Source organism: Atractosteus spatula, chromosome 5 (assembly GCF_055471065.1).
Source record: "Atractosteus spatula isolate fAtrSpa1 chromosome 5, fAtrSpa1.hap1, whole genome shotgun sequence".
NCBI lineage: Eukaryota > Metazoa > Chordata > Actinopteri > Semionotiformes > Lepisosteidae > Atractosteus > Atractosteus spatula.
This window is the reverse complement of record NC_142710.1, coordinates 39,731,392-39,756,681: the sequence shown is the minus strand read 5'-3', so window position 1 is coordinate 39,756,681 and position 25,290 is coordinate 39,731,392. Positions and strand designations below refer to the sequence as shown.

The 25,290-nt window shown below is 36.3% G+C and overlaps 1 protein-coding gene across 1 annotated transcript in view; it reads right to left on the bottom strand.

The window, feature by feature from the left end:
• Positions 1–404: 404 nt before the first annotated feature.
• The window catches only part of LOC148835071 (attractin-like protein 1), a 416,291-nt gene continuing 391,405 nt past the window's right edge, over positions 405–25,290 (bottom strand). Inside the window, exon 29 of the mRNA XM_088917388.1 lies at positions 405–1,735. Within this exon, the coding sequence (XP_088773514.1) occupies positions 1,611–1,735 (125 nt within the window). The 3' untranslated portion in view covers positions 405–1,610. The remainder of the gene's footprint in view (positions 1,736–25,290) is intronic.

Here is a 25,290-nt window from a genome sequence, read left to right as displayed (position 1 = left end):
AGAGCAGGTTACTTCTCCTTCTATCCAAACTTTCAGGTACTGTATATTCAGGGTTTATGATATGTACAGTACTTTAGAATAAGAACCTTATTTTATTATATTCTTTAAAACCATAATAATAAACTAGGACAGACGGGTTTATCATCATCAGATATGACACTACTAGGGCATGCATTGGAATGCCTCTGTAAACAATTGAAAATAGCATAATACCTTTGTGAATTAAAAAAATGGTTTTCATATTTCACATTTAACTCTACACACAACACTCATATGAAGAAGGTAATATATTAAGTATACACTTACACTTTACATTAAGCATGTAATTACTTAAGTACTTGTGTACTTACATACAGTATAATTACAATGTTACTATACATAGTTTTATTAAAAATAATGTATCATTTTGGTGGCATATGCAAGCATACTATTGTCATGATTATTTTATATTAAACTACACAATATGGGCTAAAGTTGCTCATATCGGTAAAATAGTATGACTTTGTAACCATGTGAAATACCATTGTAATTATGAATAAGTAGATATACATTTACTAAGTAATTACTATGTAAATACTCTGCAGCTAGAGACAGAATGTAAAGTGTTACCCACATGCCTTTGTGCCAGTAGTATACAGCAGCATCCAATAGTGACTAAACCAGCATCAGCTGCTATTCAACGAACTGAGCTAACAACACAGCTGTTGGCTCTCTTAAAACACTATTATTTTCTATTGCTACATTTTACAAACACAGCCAATGTTGTATAAAAACGTGAATCCAACAGATGGTCTGAGCTCTAGAAGAATGAATGCTGTGTAGTGAACTGACTCAAATGGCCATCATCACTGAGACTCATGAAGATGAAGAACATGGGAGCTGTCCTCCAGGTATGAGATGCACTGGATCCCTATGCATCTCTCAAGCTGGCTGCCACCCCCAATGATCACAAATCTACACAAAGTGAAGATGAGCTCAAGCAAATTGAACTCAAGGACAGAGAAAGCACTGGATCTGCAATTGTTATGGGGTCTTTAGTGAGAGACCTCAAATGAGCCATAATTCACCTTTTCCCCAACCTTCCTAATGTTAAGTAACACTTCCCAGCCCCCTGCTCCAACAAAAATATGTGAATCATCTATACAGTACCTCTTCTTATTACCACAAAGCCAAATGGAAAATTCAAATACACTCTAATTTTACAACAAGCATACTTGCCGAAACATCTATGGCCTAATTCATTTAATTGTTAAACATAATTTTAGGATGCAATTCCTTTTTGTAGTTGTTTCAGTAAACAAGATGAGGTGACTCTGTGCCAGATATTGCAGCACAATACAAGATCTGCTGGTTTGCTTTGTTTGTAGTTAAAATCCGCTTCACATGAGGTCTTGCTGTAAGCCAATTTCAAAGGAAGGGTGGTGGCTGACTTGCTGTTCCTGAACACTACTGGGTTTAAGCATGAAAAAACCAAAGGCATGTCATTACCTAACATAATGTCCTCATTGGCCTCTTCAAAAACAAGAGGCTGTGGTTATGACTTTTTTGTGTCCAAAGCCATAAAAAAGAACACAAATGACACACTGTACAAGTGCATTTTGTCCACTTGCTCAAACACAAGTCCCTTGGTGTGCAGGCGGGGGCTGTTTCCGATTCTTTAATCCCAAACTCTTCTCCTTGCATTCCATGGCCTTCTGCTGCGAAGTGTCTATGAGGGCACTGGCAATGGCGATACCTTAAGGGAAAAAAAAACAGCGGAAACAAGTGATTAACTTCAAAAACAAAGACAATGGCAGTGGCCCTGTGCCATGTGTCTGAAATGAAAAATGAGTGGGATGATTTTAAAAAGGTTAAAGGTCAGTATATATCCCACTTGTAGCCCCATCCCATCATTATGAATTACCTATCCACGAATGAGTTTTGAGACCACAGATTTCACAATCATTTTGATCAAATTATTCGATTGATTACATATCATTTTCCTCTTCCGGTGTGGTTATCACTTGTCTAGTTTGCAGATTTCTATAGTGTCTATTTTCTTATACTTCTGTGTGCAGCTGTATACAGCAATGAAATAGAACAGATCCAACTGCTGTTGCAGAGTGCAGTAAAATCATGTTGTAAAAAACCATGTTCTCCTTTGTGCTATCTTTGGAAAACTTAACATTTTCATTTGATTCATATGATATATTATTCAGACACAAAACTGGGGGTTCAAAAAACTAAACTGCATTTTTTAATAAAGATTTAGGCAAATGATTGCTCTTCATTATGAACTGTGCCCAGTTCAATTATATTATTTTTTAAAAGGATTCTGAAGAGCCATTCTTGGGAAAGGAACAGCAACATTAAAAGTTTAATGTCGTAAAATTAATTACTTGTATTTTAAATGAACATTTCATGTTAAAAATAACTGCTTCCAGTAAAATTGTGTAACCTTTCCTTCCCTTTCAAGAAATAACATTTCAACATCAAGGTAATAGTTTACTTTTATTTTCAAATTAAACAGGATAACACTATACCCTTGTGTACGCAACAATCTTCCATGATTGCAAAGATTACTTTCTTGTACTTCACTGTGTGGCTTTAACAATATCATTAGCCTTCCCTTCTTATTTTAAAGAGCAGAAATTCAGAGAATTCATGCTACTTGACAATTTTGGATGTCATACTGAAAGAGGGCTAGCCTCCAGTCTCCAGGCAACACTGTTATAAGATGAATACATTTTAATGGTAAGTGTTCTTAAAGCCACAAGGTCAGAAGGTCTTATAACTCATAAATTAGTGAACTGAAACAATTATTCTATTGAAGACACTTACAAAAACTGTTTGACCATGGCCCTTGAAAACCTACAGTATATCTGAAAAACACTGCTGTAAGATAATATTACTGGAATAAAAACAAGAACAATCTATTTTAGTTAAGAATAAACTAAAAACTAAAAATACATTACCATTCAAAAAGAAGTTGAGCATATACACATCTGTACGTTGTATACACTGATATATAGTCTAAACACGTTTTTCATTTGTTTTATTGACTCATAAGAATATCCAGTTAAATACCTAAAGGTTTTGCAATGTGTATCAAGATATTATCAGATTTCAATTTCTTGTGTACTGTACATATCCATCTCGTATGAAAAGGGTACTACAGTGTCAGAGATGCTGAACCAAATCTGTACGAGTAGCATATTTGCTGGATGTCCAGCTAACGCAAGTACATTAATACACATTGAAACCAATTCTTATTCGTATGGAAAACCTATTGTATGTTTTGTTATCAAGCAATGCTTATTTGTTCCCTGAAACTGCTGAAAAAGAAAGAGGTGCTGGTAACATTAGATACTGACACAATGCTAAAAGCTTTGGTACTTGTTCCTGCTGTGTTAAAATTGAGGCTGCTTGAACGGTTCATTCAGCAGTGTGAGGCTTTTAGCAGTAATTACAATGCAAGGCATATGTGTGAAAAAAGTGAAAATGGGAAAGCTGTTTTCTTCTTTTTCTTCTAAAAATGCCCATATAGTTGTGTGGTTCCTAGCCCCAACGGAGTGATGTCTTCAGCGGTGTAAATGGCCTTGAAGGTCAGGGTGGAATCTAATTCTTTAACCCTTTCATTTTTAATCACAACCGTCTGACCCCAATATAGAAACCAAAGCCACAATATCTGAGCCTTAAGACTCGGTAATGGCTTCAGGTTGTTTGAGGGAAAAGACTATCAAGATGGATGGTTTATGAATTCTCTTCTGGAATTCAGTTCTTTAAAGGTGACCTCTAGACATTACATGTGTCTTTAAGGTTTGTAATCCCATGTCCCAGTACTTCTTCTAATAGCTTTCATCTTCTAAAGGAATTTCTTGCTTTATGATCCATGATGTCTACTGTTTGTCATATACAGTATATAAAAACCATGGGGTGGATGCAATCTACTGTACCGATTCACAAAAAAAACTATAATCCATATTGGAATAGGACAAGATCAGGAGGGAACATGGAAAAGTCAATGCAATTGATTCCCAACCCCTCAAAAAGTGTTCGATTAATCTTTTTCCAACCTCTTTAAAATTAAAACTGTCCTTTCAAAGTTAAATCAGGTTGGCTGGATGCAATTCATGCTTCTTGCTATAAGACTCACACACACGGTGCACAAAGGTTTCTGTCAGACGTAGCGTAGCGTACTGAAGCGTGTTAGCATGCTGTTTGAGTTCTATTAAAACCGGGTCACCCCAGAAGATCATTTTTCAAACCGTCACACAAATCATCTTATGAAATACACTTATTGTGTTCTCCAGGCCCAGCACAGTTCCTTGTTATCAAAGCAATACAATTAACTGGAGGAACAATTCATTATTTCAGACTGCAGGTCTAAAGGAATTTCATTTACTGTGTCAAGATGATGCACAGATGCTCTAGGCAAGCCGAATTTACATCAGAGAAACATTTTGGATTAAAAAAGTAAGGCACTTGAAATATTTCTGGCCAGGTGTACCTCTGTGCAGCTTTGTGGGGTGGGGTGGGGGGGCATGTCTTTGTGATTCTAAGCAGTTGAATACTATTCTACAGCCGTATGTACAGTATGCATTTGCTCCACCAGATAATAAAAGCATGTCATAGGTCAAGGAGATTTAACCATCCTAGTGGTGTGGAAATCATAATTTGATTTATCAAAAATATTTTCTGGCTGAACAGTTTAATCCAATTCTGTATAGCAGAGATGGTTTTATTTAATAATCAAATAAGGATGCACGGGATTTAAATGGGAGTAGTCTGTGGCTTTATTAGTTAGCAGACAGCATTAGATATTACAGGGTATAATCAGATCTTGAGTCAGATTTGTTGGTTAGATACTTAACCACAACAAAATAGGACAGTCACTAATGATAATCTATGGCTGGCTCACTTTTGTAACTACAGCTAGCTACTGAGGAGGGTTGGTACACAGCACAGGACAGGAAAACATTCAATAGAACAAAAAGCAAAATAACTCTGCCAGTGCCTGTCTCAAAACACAGCATACACAGTGCATAAGGAAGCCTCATAACAAAATGTTTAGCACAGTAAGTACAGCAATGGACCTCTATTCTTTGAATATACACATAAACTGCATAGTTATTTTTGGATTGTTAACAAATACCGTAGAAATTAAGACTACACTGTTGCTTATTGTTTGCTAGTTGTAGTTGTTTTATAAGAAAGCTTTGGATAAACTGTATCACACTCTCAGAGATGCTACTGGTAGGAGTATACAATTTTACTCTTCTCTCAGCAGTTTGTTTGCAAAAAACGTTTTTTTTTAACAAAGACATTCAGGAAGGATTCCCCTCCAAAAAGTGTTATCTTGGCAAATTCCCAGAGATCAATGATTTTGAGGCTGAACTGTTTTACACAACAGGTTTGCACAACATAGAGGAAAGTGAGATCCTAGACCTTTCTGGAGTAGAAAGGAATAGGAGCACAGAAAGAAATATCTTAATATAGAAATATAGTAACGGGTGTGTGCACACTACAGAAGAACTGAAATTAAAGGGGAACTGCAGTCTCAGTTTCTCAAACCGGTTATTAAATCTCGGTTACAAAATTAATTCATTGATGTAATAGAACAAATGTGCAAATTTTGAATTAAGCACAAAATCGTGAACTTTGTGAAAGTACTCTAAGTCACCAGGTTGTCGCAAACTTCCATTCTCGTTCCCACGAATTGCAATGTGATGAGGCCCTTCCTGCTCACTAGTCATGGTAATGACTAATGTAATGTGATGCACAAGCAAATTAAATACAGGTTGTGCACAGTTAACAAGTAGTATTTGCTGGCAAACTGTCTTGAAGTCAAGAGCAATATTTCTATTGGATTAAAAGAGATGTACTGTATTCACAAGCCTACTCGTTTACAATGTAATAAGGCCACTTCATGCCACCGGAAGTTTTGTTACCTGGTTCTGAATCAGAATATGGCACTCTGCATACCTGGACAGTTTTGTGATGGAAATTGGAGGTCTTACTGTGTACCTTTAAATTGTTATGGTGGTTTGAAATGCACTCATCAGTTCTGATTCTGTCTAACCCTAAAATATAAAAATCATATTGCAGTTCCCCTTTAAGTTTCAAATACTGTACATTCCAATGTATTTCTAATTTTATCCAAAGAGACATACAATTGCACCCATTTATACTGTTGGATATTTTACTGGGACAATTTGGGTGAAGTACCTTGCTCAAGGCTAAAACACCAGTGTCTCACCTGGAATTTAAAACCACAACCTTACAATTACTGAACACAAAGTTGATTGCTGATTGCTCATACCTAAATGATAAAGTGCCAAGGCACCATGGTGTACACTCCTTCCAAAAACAGAAAGATGGTGAAAGTGGGAAATTTGATTATGAGAGGCAGACAAAGTGTAAGATGTATTAGTGACAAGGAAACCCCTTTTGGTTCTTGTCTGCCTGGTGCTCATGTACCATATCTTCCAGAAGTCCACATCCAGGAATCATCCAATTGTCATGTTCCATATTGCAGCCAACGACCTCGGTAAAAGCAGACCTCTTGTCGTGCAAGAGGCAGGACTTGCAGAACAATGGGTCTTGTTTTCTCTGACATACTACCCCTACTGCTGTTACACAGGCAGAAATTAAAATATTTAACAAATGATTGAAATCCTGGTGTAGAAAAAAAACAGTTTAGATTTATAATTAAGATTTATGAGGCACTTGGCTTTGTATTAGAAAAGACCTGCACAAGTAGAACAGTCTATACTGTATGTGAACCGTGAGGGATCAAATGCATAGGACAGTTGTATATGTAATGTAATTGGGAATTATTTAAACTATTTAAACTATGGGCCACAAGAGAAGACAACTCAAATGGCGGATATGACCCAGAGTGAAAGCTACCTCAGTCAGTCAGGTTGGTAAAGAAGAATGTAAACTGGAAAACTTAAAAATTAGCTGATGAAAGGAACGGCCAATCATTACTAATCAAACTCTAGACCAAAACATCAAGAGGTATAGGAAATTGGAACACAGAGTAGAAATGGTGAGTTTAGAATAGGTGATATGCTGAATAACTGTGGTCCTGCCAAACTCATAAAAAAACAAAACAAGAAAGTGGTTAATTTGATCTTTTTAAGTGACCCAGACAGACAAGTAAACGGAGCATAGACAAAATTATCACGACATGACACTTGAGGAATATTTCCTAACCAGATGGGGTGGGGAAAAGTTAAATGAAATGCTTATACTTTTAGAAAGTCAGGCTTTAAGAGAAGGAGACAGCACCTAAGAGAAATAGGTTGGAGCAAATTATAAATCAGAAGAACATGCATGGCTGCACTTTAGAAACGTAGATACTAGAGGCACTAGAAAAATTCACAGCAAAGGTAACAAATCACATTGTAGAAACGCTGGACTAAATGGTCTGATAGATCACTAAAAAGAACTATAAAGCAAAGGAATGGGGTTTTACAATATCATTCACCTTCATTAAAAAAAAGCTTCACATGACTTTTGCCGAGTTAACTCGTAATTTACATAAAGAAAAGAGGGTTGTGGATGTGTTTGCTTGCTAATACAGCTGGCAGGGTAGAAGACTTATGGTTGTCATAAAATGCCAGCCCCTCTGAAACACTTTGCATTTGTTCAGCACTTTCACTAACAGCTCATCTCAACCTTGCTTGTACTACAAATTCAGATGCAAAAGCACTTAACTACCTCATTTACATATCACCACTGACTTTTACTTTGAACAGCCTACCAAGCAAAAGCGGCACAAAGAAAAACTTACAATTTTACCAACGTTTTTTTTTTAAGTCTGTAAGAGCTACTATGATGAAAACAAGATCAAACATCAAACATTTTTTAATGTATGATGATTTTCCACAAAGACAGGGTAACCACAAATCAGTTATGACAAGAAACATTTCAATATGTCCTGGAAATAAGGACATTACTTTGTATATATTAAAGTGAACCAACTTCGAACAATGTCTGGCCACACTCTTTTCATTACTGTAAGTGCTGGCATGGACGGGATTTTGAATGATGCTGGTAAAAAGAGTACAAGAACAACTGAGTCAAAATGCAATCACATTTTTTTTAATCTCATATTTTACTGTACATTGTCATATTAGATCATCTTCATTTACTTAGCTTTTAGGTTACTGCCCTAAGTGACAGGCACTTAAAGGTGCAATTAGTTTGCTTCTTTCCATAGTAAAGTCAAGGTCATCCTCACAAGATTAAGATAAACTTTATGGTTGTATTCCTGAAAATGCCAATGTGATCTAACCTCAGGTGCTAAGAAGTATCAAAGAAATACACAGGATTATTTTAATTATGTGACAAAAACAGAAACAAGATTTTGATGATATACTTATTCTCATCTTTTAAATTTTTGTAATAAAAGAACATTACATTGTGATTGACAAACTAATCTACAGTAGTGGAACTTGGTGGTTGGTCTGTATCATAAGGATTAATATACAGTACTGTATATACTGTATATTAGATCATTCATACTACAGGCACAGATAAAAAAATATGGTGCAAACTAATTTAGCTCCAGACTTGGACTTAAAAAGTTTATTTCCTGACTTATCAATCTAAAAATTCAAAGCACTTAAAAGAACAGCAAGAGATGTGTTAGGTCATACTAAATGTTGCTCTCTTTAATTTCTGTGCTAAGTGATGGGAAATAACAAGCCATTTTCCGACACAGGCACTAATTGAATTTACTTTACATCTCCATGGCAACTATGGAGTACAGTTTCAATCTGATGCCATTTTGATTACTAATTGCAACAGCCAGGGAACTTCATCAGGTTCAGTTTTCAGTTTTTGCTGACCAGTAAAGATTTTTCCATTAGCTGTTACTTTCATTGTGTCTGATTGGTTTTCATTTGTATATTGTTCTCGAGCTTCCATACACTGACTTCATATTTCAATTGCATTTGTTAATTAACAAATGAAAATGGATGTTCACGGATAAAAATACTTCGAACATTCTCAGAATACTATAATTGTAATCAATATTTGCCAATTACTATTATTAATCTTTACTAAGTGTTGGGACAAGGGGCATCCCATATTTTCATAGGAAATCGCATTCCCCATACTGAATCAGAATGAAATGCTGTTTTGCCCATATTTCAACTTCAAAATATTGATTGATACACTACTATATTCAGGCATGAAAAATTATGTATATTTCTACCAAAACAGCTCACAATAACTGCATAAATACTTGTATGGAGGTTTGGCATTCCAATCAATACAGTCATGCAGCAGGTTGACTTAATCATAGTGTGATCTCTTCTATGCTCCAAAACCAGAGGAAATATTTAGCTTTAGCAGCAAAATAAATTAGATTCCAGGAACTTGACCACCCTAATGCCCAAGGAAAAATAAAGAACAGACTGTGCTGTCAGTGGAAAGAGCCAAAAGTGAGTTTCAAATATGCATAAACTTCCAGTTGAGCAATAAAGAGTTTTTTTTGCCACAAAAGAGAATAAGGAAATGGGAGTGCAGCAAAACCTAGCAATAAATCTCCCTGGCCTATTCATTTGTGCATATTAAACAAATTTGTGCATACTGCACACATTAATGAAGAGATTTACTTCATTTCTTCTTGGACAACAATGTTGGTGTGTGTCACTGCATTGCTCCACACAATCATTGTTGCAGGCATACATTTAAAGTGGGGCAGGGCATTGGGGGGAAATCCAGCCCCCTCAGTAATGACAAATTGTGTGTGTGTGTGTGTGGGGGGGGGGGGAATGTCCAGTCTTGAATCATGGTCATGAACCTTTGAGCCACTTGTCTTTTATCATCACAGGCACTGCAGCTCTGCAGGTTCAGCACCAACTTAAGGAGTGGTGCCTCATCCACAGCACTGTGAACCTGTAAGTGCCTGGGATGCTACAGGGATAGTTGGTCCTGGCCCAATAAATACATCTTACTCTTGGCACCCCTCAGCAAATTGTGCACCACAACTTAAGGTTGTTAAAAGAAACCTCGTAACATGTCGCAGGCTCAGACCTGCAACAACTCAATCATAAAGCTCCACTTACATAAAGGCTGCTAACGCACCTTTATCAGTTGAGCTACACAAAATCCCCAGAAAAAAAATATTGGTAAACCTATCTGCAACATCTGATATATACAGTGTTACCCTGTGCATTAAAATAAGTGGCAGAAATATTTTATTAGTTTAATTTGTAAATATTGTTGTTTCAGATGTGTGGTTGCAAATGTAACATTTGTACAACAGCCATGCTTCATTTGCATAATTATGATAAAAAATACATTTTTGACTCTTTATTTTAGAATTAGAATTCAAACTTTAAAACCACAATAAAACAGCTTCCCTCTAAATTGATATTTTGCAATTCCATTAATAAATACGAAATGGACATATATACACTAGCAGTGAAACTATAAATTCTGTTATCGTTTCCTGTCCTCTGTTCTGTTTGACCTTAGCTCTAATCTCTGACCTTGTGAAATTATGTCACTACTGAGCAGAAATGGACATCTGTTTTAAACATATTCTAAAGACAATTAAGAAGAGAAGGCAGATCACAGTGCTGGAATATTCCACATTAAATATACAGTACCAATTTTTCTGAAGAAATTTGATTTTACAAAAAGCTTTTCTCAGACAGCCAGTGCCTTGGACAGTTCAATTGCAGTGCCTTGGATAGTTCACCTGTAACTATAATTTTTTTCCAATAATTGGTCAGTAAATACTGTCAACTGTAAATACATTCAACGGCAAAAAATATCAATATTTTTGTCAAGAAACACCCATTCATTTGACACAAAGTGCAAAACACTGTCCACTGTATTATACAATGTTAGTAGCGAAAGCATCCCTTATTTAGAGATAACAGCACATCTGTGCACTTTTTTTCTATATTTTTCTATAACCTTTAAGCAGTCTAACTTCCACAGGTTAGTTGTGAAGGCAGCTCTTTTTTATTGATTGAATTGTGCGTACTGTAACGTTACAGGAGAACAGAGTCACCTAGTTGTATTCGGAACCTAACACTGACACTAGATTAAGGAATATTCAAATGGCTGCAAATTGAATCCAAAACCTAGACTCAGACTAATGAATTAAAAAAGTCTGCTTCAGGAAATATACTATATTTTGCAAACATCAGTGGGTATGCAGTATTTTTGTATCAGTTAAGTAGTTATTTAACTTATCAGAAATAACTTGTGTCCAGTATTATATTTCAGCACTGTGCTTTTTAACATTTGATCACACACAGGCGCATTTTTTCTAGAAACCACTTATTTGTGTACAACAAATATAAGAAAGAATGATAGATATAAAAATTTAGGATAATGCATGACATCAGTGTAATTCTACTTTTTACCCCACATTAGTGATGAGAAGCAATTTGAAGAAGAAAATAATAATTTTCTGCCATTGATGAGAATGGTTCACCACTCAGCAACTGAAGATGGATTTGTTAGTGGGTTTATAGCTTATTAAGAACTGGAAAAAAAATTATTGAGAAAGAAATAGAATTGCCAGCCATACCTTGGTCCAATCAAAAGTTGTGCTGTAAAGGTCTCTGTTGCCTCCAGAGAAAACCGATGACCGTGATTAATTTGAACTCTCAGAAGAGTCAGAGGGAAGATATCATCCTTCTTGTAAAGTGTAACCTTTCTCTCTCTTTTTTTACGGCCAGTGTACAGTAACAGTAGCTAATTCGAAATGTGGCTGTCTGACCAGAGTGAGGCGTTCAAATTTAACGTTATGGTAACTTAGAAATCTAACAGCAGGCAAACTAACATTGGTACCTTGCACAACAAAAATATTTCAGAGTAAGTCATTAAAAGTGAATGCTACATTACATGTAAACTGATTAAATGGAAATTAAAAAGCACAATAGTGACTTTTTCCCTAGTGCAGAATGTATTTTTTCCATATGTTCATGCTACTTCATTTAGCTTTCTTGGCTACTAGATGCTTTGAATTACTGTATTTAGAAAGATGTATAACTTTCAGGAAATGCAGTATGTAGAATCTCACACTTTTATGGCAATCATTTGGCATAATGAAACCTTTTTATTCTCAATTTACATGATTCAACCTCAGCAGCTGCTGACTGATCTGAAGATCTTTTATCTTCTTTGTGTGTTTGTGAGAATGCCTCTTTAAGTCTACTAGTAGCTCTTCACAAATAATATTTTTTATATATAGATACCAGTCCTTTGTTCCAAGACAGTATTGTCTGCTGAGATGTATTGTGTCTGCAATTGTTAAGCAGCATCAAATCATGAACTACTTTAAAGCAGTGGGTGTCATTTAAATGGCATTCAAAGCTTGAAGGCAGTGTTCTACATTGAAAGCTGACATATATACAAAATAAGGAAAGCAGCAGTTCTTATTTCTATAGTGCAAATTGTCAGACATCAGAAGAACTCCAGCACGATGGGAGATTATAGACAGGAGTTCCACTGTGAAACAGAGTGAGATGTCACTTAGCTGGTGAGATTTAAAAAAAAAAGGTTGTTCTCAACAAAAACCACCAGTGGTGCTATCTGACTAGGTACCGAAATGGAACTACTATACAACTTAATATACAACTTAATGATTCCACAGAACGGATGGCACTGATCTACAGTATGTCTATCAAGACAAACTACTGTGGTATTGCAATTATAGAGCTGTGTAGAGTAACTTAGACTCTCTGTACAACTAAGAGCTACAGATGTGCTAAAGAGAATCACACTGGAGTCCTTCCAGGGCCTTGTTAGACCTTGATGGAGTTTAAATCTTCACAAATAAATACAATTCATCATGCCTGACCAACCACACACATTCACAAATCATGATTCTGTATTCTTTTGATTTTCAGAGTGCTTTAATGCAGCTGTGTGGCAAAGAGTCAAAAGCTGATTGATCTTATTTAAATGATTATATTGTTCAATAAGAAAGTTCGGAGTCCCCAACACAGGAGTCAGCATGCCTCCAAAATCTGGCAAGAAGTACAATCTGCAGCGAAAATTAGGTAATCAAAACAGGGATATGTTTTTCAAGGTGAAAATGATCTATAATACTTTGGATGCAATAGTGTAAAATGTTGTTATTTTGTTGAATGTACTGTATGACACATTCCTGAAACCTGATTTTTCTTATAAAGCTGGCCCAAAACCTTATATTTGAGTAATGTCAAAGCAATGTAATTGTGAAAATGGGAACTGCTTAAACGGCCTTGACAGCTTGAAAAAATATTTACTGCAAAACATTAGTGATCTATTAAGCAAAACATTTTTAGTCTATTTCAATGCTGAGCATCAAAACAACGTTTTTACTTATAAACTTTTCATTATACCCTTAGGTGTAAATATACAAAATCTACTGTTTAAAAATAACTGTTTTACTATCTAAAAACATACATACAAAATTGTGCTATACAGTATGTCTTTTGATTTTTAGAATATTACCATAGTACTGTACATAGTTCTGTAATATGTTTATTAGCATTTTTAAAGAATTTACTTTATAAAGTTTTTGGAAAACTAAAATGATTTCTTAAGTCAAGTATTGCTTTGCTGTTCTAGAGATTGCTTCATGCTACCATTCATGAAAATACCATGTTTTGCATTTAATACAAATATTTGTTATATTTTATATATGTAAAATGAAGGTCTCTTTGAAGTGTGCAGCATATCCACCATAAAGTCTTTATTTTATTTTTAAAAAGCAGGTAATTAATTAAAGGTGTGCCATAAATATGAGGGTGACCTAAATTCAAGGCTTACAGTAAACAAAGATTTGGGGTTTTGTTTGTTCATATAGAATCAACAGACACCATATGCTTGTGCACAACAGAGTAGTTCTGTATAAAGATGGACCTGATTTTGTAGGAGAAGCTGGCTGCTTAATGGCAGATAGAAAGATGAAGCAGAACTGAGAAGATAACTTTTAGACTAATACATTTCATTTTCTAACAGGCTTTGGAGACCTCAGGGGGTTTTATCTCCAGGTACCCGAGAGACTTATCCAAAGACCAAGCTGCTGAATGAGAAGTGCCGGCAATGCAAATCAGTTGAATTGTCGCTTTCGAATCCTGTGTCCTACTTTTTGCTTGCTTTTTCTGTCACTCCTGAAATATCTCTGCAGTGACTACACAGATTATAAGGATGAAAACATTGGGATTTTGGATTTACTGCTTGAATTGAGATGCCAGCACCTACATTTCTCTAAAAAAAAACTACAGTACACTACTACCAGTATTGTTACAACTCTAGGGATCCTGGCATTATCTAACAAGCTGATGTGTGATACCAGACCTAATATGATTTAAAGGCAGTGCAAGTGGAAAAACACACGAAATACAGATTTAGGTTTCACCATGTATCAACAGCAATATTGAAGGATGTACAAATTATATATTTTACAAGGGTGCAAGTTTTATTTTGTTCCCAAGCATTTCTGCGATATGCTTACACTCCAGTAACCTAGTGACCCTATGGGTGGAGAGCTTTTGTCTATAGCACACCCATGCCATCTGCATTCAACCACAAGAACAGTGAAGTACATCTATACAATACATCCACTATTAAGCATGCTGTATTCCACTCAACCTTATCACCTTTAAGTGCTATACTCCTAAGATTATGATTTTCAACACAGTCAAGGTAAACTTTTGAATAATCATGGCCTGAATGATGTGAACAAGAAAGGTGCATATTAAAAAAGGACATTAAGCCCAAACTGGCCCAGACTTAGGCAAAAGGACTTCAGACTCTTTCAAGGTGTTACTATAAATCTTCCAAGTGTTGTGCATGAAACTCACTGAGCATGGCTAGTGCTGGGTATTCTAGAGTCGATCATTCTATTCTTGGCTTGCAATGCAACAGCATAGCCTGTGACGGGCATCTGTGAGTGTTGTCTATGACAGTAACATCACTCTTCCAAAGGATGAAAACTCTCCAGTATTCATAGCTGGACAGGCAGTTTTAAAAATTGTGGATGGCCCTGACAGCATAGTGCTATTTTCAAACAGGGTGCATATAAAAAGAAAAGTAACTGGTGACTCCTCATTGTACTGTATATACATCCCCCAAAAATTCCAAAGAATTTAATTTTGTTGAGTTTAGGACAAGATTGTGGTTATACATGAACATATATATATATATATGCTAAGAGGATACAATTGTTTAAAGAACTATAATGTATATACAGTATTTATGTAGAGTGGCAAGCTGTAGTAAATTCACACAATATTCCTTATACTGTATCTCACTGTTCTGGACACCAGTCCTTCAATCCCAGTCTACACGTGAACAAATGTTCTAGCAAGGCATTGCCTGCAAGAACTGTACACCACAAGCTTGTGATCAATTTCCTGATTCGACTTCTAGAGATATAATGAAATCTCCTGGTAACCTCCGAGGATAAGTATCCTTCAATGAAAGTCAAGGGCAATGCCACCGAAGTACAAAGGGAGCTACATGTAGTACAGTGTTTGTTCATAGTCTGAGACAGATATTTATAGATTAACATAATTAGCAGGAGAGAGAATCATCCCTAATGCATTTTGCAGCTGAAGAAATCCATTGTCATGTAAGGTGATCCACACTCATGGGTAATGTGAGTCTTGTGGTGGATTTATCACCAGTAAGGGATGAAGGGAAATAAGAAATGTCTTTAAACCTCCTATTGATCTTGTCCTGCTAAACTTAGACTGTAAGCTGCAATCTAATAAAGTTAATTGTTAAGGTTTGGTCATAAACTTATAGGTATTATCATATCCCAAAAAAATTTAACATTTTTATGAGTCAGTAAATGTATTTCAAAAACAGATTGTAATGGGATTTTGATAAAAAAACAACCAAGGCTTTTAAAATGCTGGGGACTTGAGGTTGAAACTGAAACTGAGTTTTGTTTCTCATCAGTTTTAGCACCATTTTTTCCTTTCCTTTTCCATGAAGATGACAAATCATGAGACTGAACAAATAGACATGGCTGACAGAGCAGTGCAGCAAGACATGAAGAGACCTGCAGAGACAGACATGTTGAAAGAATAAGATGTTATTACTTTTAGGGGCACTACAAAGAACAACTTATAACTGCAACTGGGAAATTGATGGTTACTTAATACTACTAAGTCTACAGAATATTGGAAATATGTTGACATCAAATCTTAATAACTGCTGGCTGGGATGAAGAAACATTCAATTACGTTAGAATAAATATCATTGTTAAAATAGCTTAATAGTTCCCTTCATAAGCTACCAATGTTAATGAATAACTGAATTGAACACAGAGGGTGGCAAAGTGCATGATTGTCACTCATACTACTGTATATGAACATCTGAACTATCATTGTATTGTTATCATCCCAACAGTCAAAATCTTTCCTCTATCCAGACTTTACAGGCAGTTCTTGATGTCAGAATGTTATATTTCCAAGACAAACCACTCTTGCAACGTTTAGAAATTGACACTATGTTTTGACTTTCTAATTTGTTTTTTGAGCTTTAGACACTCACTGCGCTGATATTTTGCACTGCCCACCCCCCAGACTTAAGGGACATAAGGTTTGAAACAATTACAAAACCATTTATAATTTCAGAATGTGTGTTTCCAAATGTATTCTTAAAAAATTGAGTTTCTTTTCCCATAATGAAGAATCATGCACAACTGTCTATGAAAACTATACATTTTAATTTGATAGAGGGAGGCCAATACAGCAGGCAAGGAGTAAAATTCTGGTTAATTTTGATTTGGTAACAAAACACCACAAATTTAGTTCTCAACAAAACCGAAGCACACACTGTACCCTTGGCCTCAGGCTTGGAAACATCCCCTTACGAAAATCTACCATGGAAAATTTGCAAGGCACGACAATGTCATTACAAGTTACAGAAATTTACTTTGCTTTTACAGAACTCCCAGATGATCGTACTAAGTGTTCATTATGCTTTACCACACAAGACTATACCAAAATCAAACAGAACGGTTGCCTCAAAGGGCTGTGCAACACTACAAAGCTGTTTAAAGCTGTATGGTAAACCATGGTGTTATCAAGATTTTAACAGGGCAAAACAAAAGCATGTGAAATGACACTTACAGTATGTGCCATACAAGTATGGTAACATACACAAAGCAGAGGAAAACCATGGGGAAACTGTCAAGTTACCAAGCACATTCACAAGGTAAAACTGTCAGGATGAATGGTAAGTCTGCAACTCTGGAGTGGCTGCATACACTTAAAGCATTAATTATGAGATGCTGGGTTATGACCTCACTGTGTTGAGCTGTTTTGTGCAACACATTTAACATTTCAAGGAAAAACTGAAGAACCACTAATTTGCCGCTGAGATCGAGGCTGTGCAGAGAAGGGAGGACAATATTGTTGTTTTGAATTTTCTTGCTGGATTAGATAAATCAGCCTGAAGGCCTGAGGAAGCAGCCTGACCCCACACTGACTGATGCATGTGTTAAGAACTGCCCCCCCACCCCCAATAGGTAGCCTTTCTTAAAAATTCTGCTTGAAGTTTAAGATGTAGATTCTGCCCAGAATGATTTTCCCTGGGAGGGTTGAGCCGTTTCTACAGCCTGTACTTCCGAGTCCTTTCAAACAATGTTAAAAGGTGGGGGATGCCTCATTGGGCATTGCAAGTGTGGGCCAATGGGTAAAAATATTAACAAATTCTGTGTTTTTATAAAGTAGTTTTCAGTCTAATCATCAAGGATATGTTTCACTTCTGTTTCAAGTCATTCAAAGTTTAGTGCTTTTATTCAGGCTCTTGGCAGCTCTCCATATAGAAGATACGTTTTAATAAAATGAAGTATTTCCTCACATAAAAATAAAACAAGAAATATTCCCCAGTTAATATTACAGTATAACTTCACAAAGTTACAAACAGAAGAAATTAAATTAAAAATGAGTCCCAATAAACTTTACTTCTCAAACAGCACATAAAACTGTTGTACATACTGTAATTGCAAATCTTCACAATCTTTTTTTGACAATATCACAGAAGTAATAAAATTAAACTAGAAACCCCAGACAATTAACGAAGACTCAATAATATTCTTAAGGTGTACTGAACTGATGTGGATCTCAGTTTCATACAAAAATGTGTGGATGAGATTTGTGGGAGCTAACTCCTATGGTTATGAGGCTGAATTAGTACACTGGTACCCAGAGGTCTTTGTAGAAATGTGGGTCTACAGTCCTGATCCAAGGGAGGTGGGGGGTTCTCTCATTCTAGTTGAGCTCTTCACTACCCAATTACAATATACAGATTGGCAAAAATATATCAAGTCATCAGCCTTTGCCATATCTTAAGTTACTGGTGATCTAAGCATTGGACAACTCTGATATAGAGGAACCACAGGCCACATAGCACATGAAACTAAAATGAAACAGATGGTTACCTACTTTGATGTTTAGGCAATATATATTTCAATAATTGATATTACAATTCATAAACCATTTTTTTAAATCACAGCATAAACCATTTAGACAACAAACTAACACAAACTTGCCCAGCTGGGCATCCGGTGTAACCATACTATTAAATCTGTATGGAAAAGGTTTCTTCAGATAATGTGGCCCTTCAGTAACTGCGTAAATGGTTGAGGAAATAAAAAAAACAACAAAAGATTAATTTTCCAAAATTAAATTTAAAGCAATTTAAAGAACCAATTTAAGATGTCCAATTTTACCCAAACTCTCCACTTTCAGAGCAAACATCACAGTGACACACACAGAGCAGTCCACGGGTCAAAGGGTGAATCTTAGAGCTGGAACAGGTAAGTAAATGTGCACCAGGGAACTATCAAACAGGAAAAGCTCAGTCCAGAATCAAAGTCAGGAAGCAAGCACAGTTCAAAGCCGGGGAGAGCTGAGGTCCAGGGAAGCAGTCCAGACATGTAACTAAGCAGAACACAATGGAGAACTGAAACAGAGCCGAGACAAAGCAGGGTCAAGAATCCAAAGCAAAACCCAGACAAAACTGGGAACAAAGCACTGACTTAGAATGAAACTCTATAACAGAGCACCGAGCACTGCTCAGTCAGACCTTAATCTACTTCATCAGGACACAGGAGATGACGTGATTACTCACAGGTGAAGCAAGCTTCCTGTCTGATCAGGTTTCTACGGCAACTGGCCTGACTGACAGGTGGAAGAGGTGTGACCGGATGCCGCAGTAGTATTGATCTACTCCGCAGCGCTCCCCAGAGGATGGGCATCATACACATATACTATATACATACATACAAATTACACAAAAAATACATGTTACAGTACGTAAATGCTGTACCAGTCTAATTTGTGCCAATTCGCCACTGGGTGGGCTTTCTTGTGTAAGACAGAAAACCAGCCCTTATAAATGGTTTCCTCCTAATAACACAATGCTTTATTTCTAGAAGCATGAACAGCACATTCCAAATTTCAGGCTACTACCAGGTCCAAAGAAAAATGATACCTAGTTGCACCTCTGGAGTTCTATCTTCACCAGTTTTTTACTGATGGTCATAGTGGACCACAGTCTTTCTCAGAAAACCTTTCACTCAGTCTCTCTTTTCTCTTATAATGCGAACAATACTTCAGAGTCCCATTGGTCCCTACTGTCACTAGTTTCCCCACGCTGAGAGGCAAGCTTATCATTTATCACTAACAGCCGAGCCTCATCACACATGAAACAAGCTAATGCTTCCTGCCTGCCAGGAAATATAGACTTCCCCTGACAGCAGGGTGAAGATACTACAAATTAGCAGACAGGGTTATAGTGAGCACAGGCTCATTACACATTACATTGCACATTACAGTTAGAAAGTGAAACCAAAAATTTTGTGAAATAATTAGGAATTGTACATATTTAAATATTTAGGAATTTAGGATTTAGGATTATTTCATGAATCCTACAGTATATAGTAACAGTTACAGAGCTCCAGAAACTGAAAAATTATTCTGAAACTTTTGAAAATAGTTGTGGATTCATGCTTTTTGTTTTGTTTTCTCTTTATTTGAGTTCGTATGTGTTTGTGAACATGTCAGTGTGTGTGTACAGTACCTGGGGTAGTTTGGGCTAGGGCTCTTTCTCCCTCATTGTCAGCAAACCTAGCTAGGAATGACAAGGCACAATTTCTGTATTATAGGAGTGCAGGAAAAAAATAAATATAAACTGTTTACTGAACTTAATTTATACTTAGACCTTTTAGTTGCACTCATCTTTCATCACAGAATGTACTAATACATTTCTAAATTTGTTTAAAAACAAGGGATCAGAGTACAGCAACAGTTAAGCTAAATGGGACCTCAAGTTTTCCTGTTGCCATGTTATATTAACTGACCACAATCCCTGCAAGAAGATTGCCGTTGAGAATCACATAACAGAGAATACAGCATCTTTACAGAACATTCAGGTGAGAATCCTTATGAAGATATCACAACTTGCAGTACACTGATTTCGAGTAGAAACAAACATACCTAATGATCAATACAAGATGGGTTTTCAAAACCCACTAGTGTGAATTGTGTTCAGAGTGGAATTTATTGTAGTTTTACCTCAACAATTTACGTACATCACAGAGATAACATCAGGGATTAAGAAAACACATTGAACTGCATATTGCATGGGTTTCAAATTCACTGCCTGGGCCTTTATGCATCATTTGGCAATGTCTTTGTAAAATAAATACCAAAAACAAACAAAATGGTATTCTGCATATCTTAAGACTGGGAATGATAATTCACAGTTTGATAGGTTAGTAGTATGATTTTGGTATATAGTCCTATTTTACTAAGCACACACCTCATATCTAAAACATAAATTCTTTAGATCCAGACTCCCGCTCATGATCTCCTTCCCTATATCAAGGGAACAAAATCACATACAGTATATTAAACTAATCACCGGAAAGCTATGAATTTTGAAATGAGTCAAGGGGCTTTTTAAAATAACCCAAATACTTGGTACATGACATGCAAATTTCTGAAAACAAGATCTATTGTTGCAGCAATATTATACAGGGAGGTAAAGAAAGCCCTATCAACTGTAAAACAAAAAGAACAGAACTAGCAGGCTCATTAAAGATTCTTCTTGAAGTAAATCGCCCACTTCATGAATCTTTTAGGTGCCTGGAGTAACTTTACTTACAGAGAAAGAGATCGATGGTAAATGGGTTGACCCTTTTAGACACCCCCCAGGAATGACAGTCCATTTTAATTCAGGAAACTTTGCACTTCTTCCTTTTCACTTCATGATTTGGTTCATGTCTTTCTGGTATCTCGTAAAACCTCCTATTTCTTCTCATAGTCAGCAGGATTTCGTTATGAGCCTTTTATGCACTACAACGTGCTCAGCAGAATATTACAAATGCATCACAACTGTTTCTTACAGAACATCTTTTAAAAAATCAAGTACATCCATGCAAAACAGCATATACCCTCTGCACAAAACTGCACCCAAATTTTTCCCATTATGCACAAAAAATCTATGCAGTGCTACTTAAATTTAAATCTGGTTAACGTTAACATTTTGTTGATTATGCACTAGAAATATTTAATATACTTAATGTTTTCAAAAGGGGCACAGAATATTGTTGACAAATTAATTATATTTATACATTTCTAAGCAGTTTAATTGAAAATAAATTCATTACATTTCACTCCATAGCAAAAAAGTTAATTTTTAATAATAATTTGCAATTATTTTGACGTGAATTTTTGTACTAAAGGATGTCTACTCCATCTTTCTCTTCTAAATTATTTTTCTCCCAGGGTGTGAACATGAGAATTTTGCACACCTGCTACCATGTAGAGTAAATTTACACCAACCCACTGTAAAATAGGCAATGAATGCAGCTTGCTGATTCAATATGCAATTATCAAGGTAAACATGCTGTGCACAAAACATCACCCATCATGTTCCACAAAGAGAACAATTTGTGCTTTGCATAATTGCTCTCGATACCATTCTGGGCTTTTTCATATGCCCCAGCTGGTATTAACTGAATGGAAGCACAGTGAACACATTCTCCTTCTCTTTCAATAGAATATTTAAAAAAAACAGAGGTCTTTGTGAAACTGGTGATTTACACCTATATCACTTCCATTTCATAAATCAACAGACATCGACTATCTAAATCCATCTTTCCTGTGATTCTAACGTGCATAGCAGACTATGGTTTGCTAAGCGGGACTGGGACATACAATACAAACACTAATGTGCTCCCAATTGCCCTTGAGGCCTGTCTTGCAATCACCAAGAGACACGAGTCAAGTAGTATTTCAACAGCCCGACCTCCATAAGATACCATTTCCCCATAAACACAGACTTAATCATTCTCCTCCCCTCCATCTGTTTAAAACATTTTGTATCACTACAAGACTGGCACAATTGCCCAGCAACAGCTTTACTTTATTTTTAGTTTACCTTCAGATAGCTCCATTTTCTCTGCTGGCAACCATTCTAAGGCGTATGCCAAGTAAAGTAGGTTTACATTGCATGACAACTAAGTAGTAGTAACTCATTCTATATGTATTGATACCATAGCATCAAGGCTACGATTATGCTTAGACAAAAGTATTTAGGAAGGTGATAATAATAATCTTTCTGTCGCCTTGAACTGAACATACCCTGGATCCTTTGACTCGGCTTCTTAGGGGTGTTGCCAAGACAGGACACTGTTAAGTAGGATATAATTGCTTTTTAACACAAACCAGGTCACTGTAAAATGGGTCACACCCTGATACACCTGATACCTGGGAATGATGGAATTCCCACATTAACATGTCTCAGTCTGCAGCTTCAAGGGGCAGGCACATATGGACTTGGACAATAACAAGAGGTCATGTCTTTAATCAACTGGTGGGGCTAGAATGATTCACCAATGAGGAACCTGTCATGTGGGGATGCCCACTATAGCTGATTACATTATGACCGGTCATGACCTGTGATAATGAGCCTAAAAAAGCTTCTTCCAAAGCAATTTGCGACACTCTCCAGGACCCTGGGAACTTGGGTTAGCTAATTCTAACTTGCCTCAATCACTCTTCTCCAGCCTGTCTTCAGTTTATTTCTCTACAATCCATTGTCCTCTTCCACCAGACTCCATTCCCCCCACATACAGAGTTCATCCATTCTCCTCCCTCACACCTTAGTGGTGAAAATAGATGCACACACAAATCACAACAGCTCAGTCCCTGAGCACCCTTCAGTGCCTGCTCAAGACTTCTACTTAAGACAATACTTGTGGTCTCTCATCTCTCAACTCTTACCAATAACACTGTACCAATGATTTTACACTGTATTGGACTTATGTTTTGGATTCTCAGATTGGGAGCTTCCAAATTGCTCTTTTCACTGTAGATATAGAATACATACCTACATGTTGTACTTGCACATTTGTACTTATACTTACATTTAATACAATTCTCTGTATTGTATTCTGCCATAATAAGTGTCTGCTAAGAAAATAAGCAAATAAATAATCTCCTACAATTTCCCAAAACATAGGACAAAAATTTTACATGGAATGAGAGTTCCCACAATGGACAGTGAAAAACATTCTTCAGTTATGTGTTCAAATTAAATGCTTCCACACAATTTCTGTAATTTGTGTTATATTGCCCAGTGAGCTCAGTCCACAGCTGGTCTCTGTCTGACTCTGCATTGGCTTTCTGGGACCTACAGTATTACCATTGCTTCTCCAAGGAATCCTTGTCTGGTTACGACTGTCATTACCCCCATCTGAACCTCTCTGCTATTTAACATCCCGCTGTGTGTGTGGACTGAGCGTCAGACTAGAAGAGAAATCCCAGATCAATTAAATGACTTCCACATGGAAGATCAATGTTCACATTTTTGATTTAACCCTCATCGGATCATGGACTGGCACAGATCCCATCTGCTTTGTGTTTTCATTCATGCACTCAAAACTCACTCCCTCTGATGAAGGTGTTCCAAACCTGCTTCTCTTAGTCACTTAATTATTTTTATTACTGTGTTTATATGTCCTAAACTTGCTAATAAAAGTAATGTTGATTATATGAGTAAAGGATCTCTAAACAGTGTACTATCTAAACAGGCAAACACAGACAAATAGTCTAATGAAGTTAATAGCAAATTCTGATGCGACAGAGGTGGAATAAAATAGACCCAGAATAAATGAAATTACTTTCCATTACCTTTCAATTACTATTTATATACTAAGTGGGTGCCACATTGGCAAAGAGGTTAGCATTGCTGTCTCATAGCGCTAGGGTCCTGGGTTCAATCCCAGACCTGGAGTGTTATCTGTGTGGAGCTTCTATATTATCCCCATGTTTGTGTGGATTTCCTCTGGGTGCTCCAGTTACCTCACACATTATCAAGGATATACTGGTAGGATGTCTGTGTCTGTGTCTTTGTGTGCCCTGTGATGGAGTGGCATCCCACCTTCTACTCATTGCTTGCAGCTCTCCTGCAACCCCTATTAGATAAAGAGGTTAGAGAGTGGATGGATGAAGTTAGTCACTTTTAACAGCTGCTTTTTTTACACATTTGAAAATGATGTTTCCAGCAAAATTATCTGTTTTGTTTTTTTTAAAGCTTTCTTGGTATAACTAGAGCTACATTAGCTTCTATTTATAACCTGTCTAGTTTTTCTTCTGAACATGCTGTACTGAATGGCACCACAAATGCTCAAACACCATACATACAGTAAGTGTTGAAAATGGTACACTACTTAGCATCCTATGTTTTTCATTAGGGCAAAAACACAAAAAGCTGTCCATGAAGACTGAACAAAAGGAACTCCTGGGACACACAAATATTAAATGTTTAAACTAAAGATTTGAAGACTGTTAAAAAACATTTATAAATAATAAAACAGAAAGAAACACTACTCACTATTTACAAAGTAACACATTTTGGGGACTACCAACCTGAAGTCAACACAAATTCAGACAGAATTTATTTTACCTTTGTTTACACATACCTTAATTACTTTCAATATGTTTGAGCACTTTTCACCTGGAAGATGTGTGTTCCAATGTGGAAACAATGGTAGAATATATTCTGATGTAATGTGTTTTGATTTCAAGCTCTTAGGCCAAGAAATGTGTTACTTTTGAAACTGTGTGTAGACACTGTTCTGCACTGTTTCTATAGATACCGCATATACATTCCATTCTATTCTATCACTATTTAAGTTATGTTACAAGATATTACAGTATATTTGTAATATAATAAACTACCCATTTGTACTTTTTTGAATATTGAATTTATGTAAAACACTAATAAATCTTAATGGTGAGTTTATATTGATAT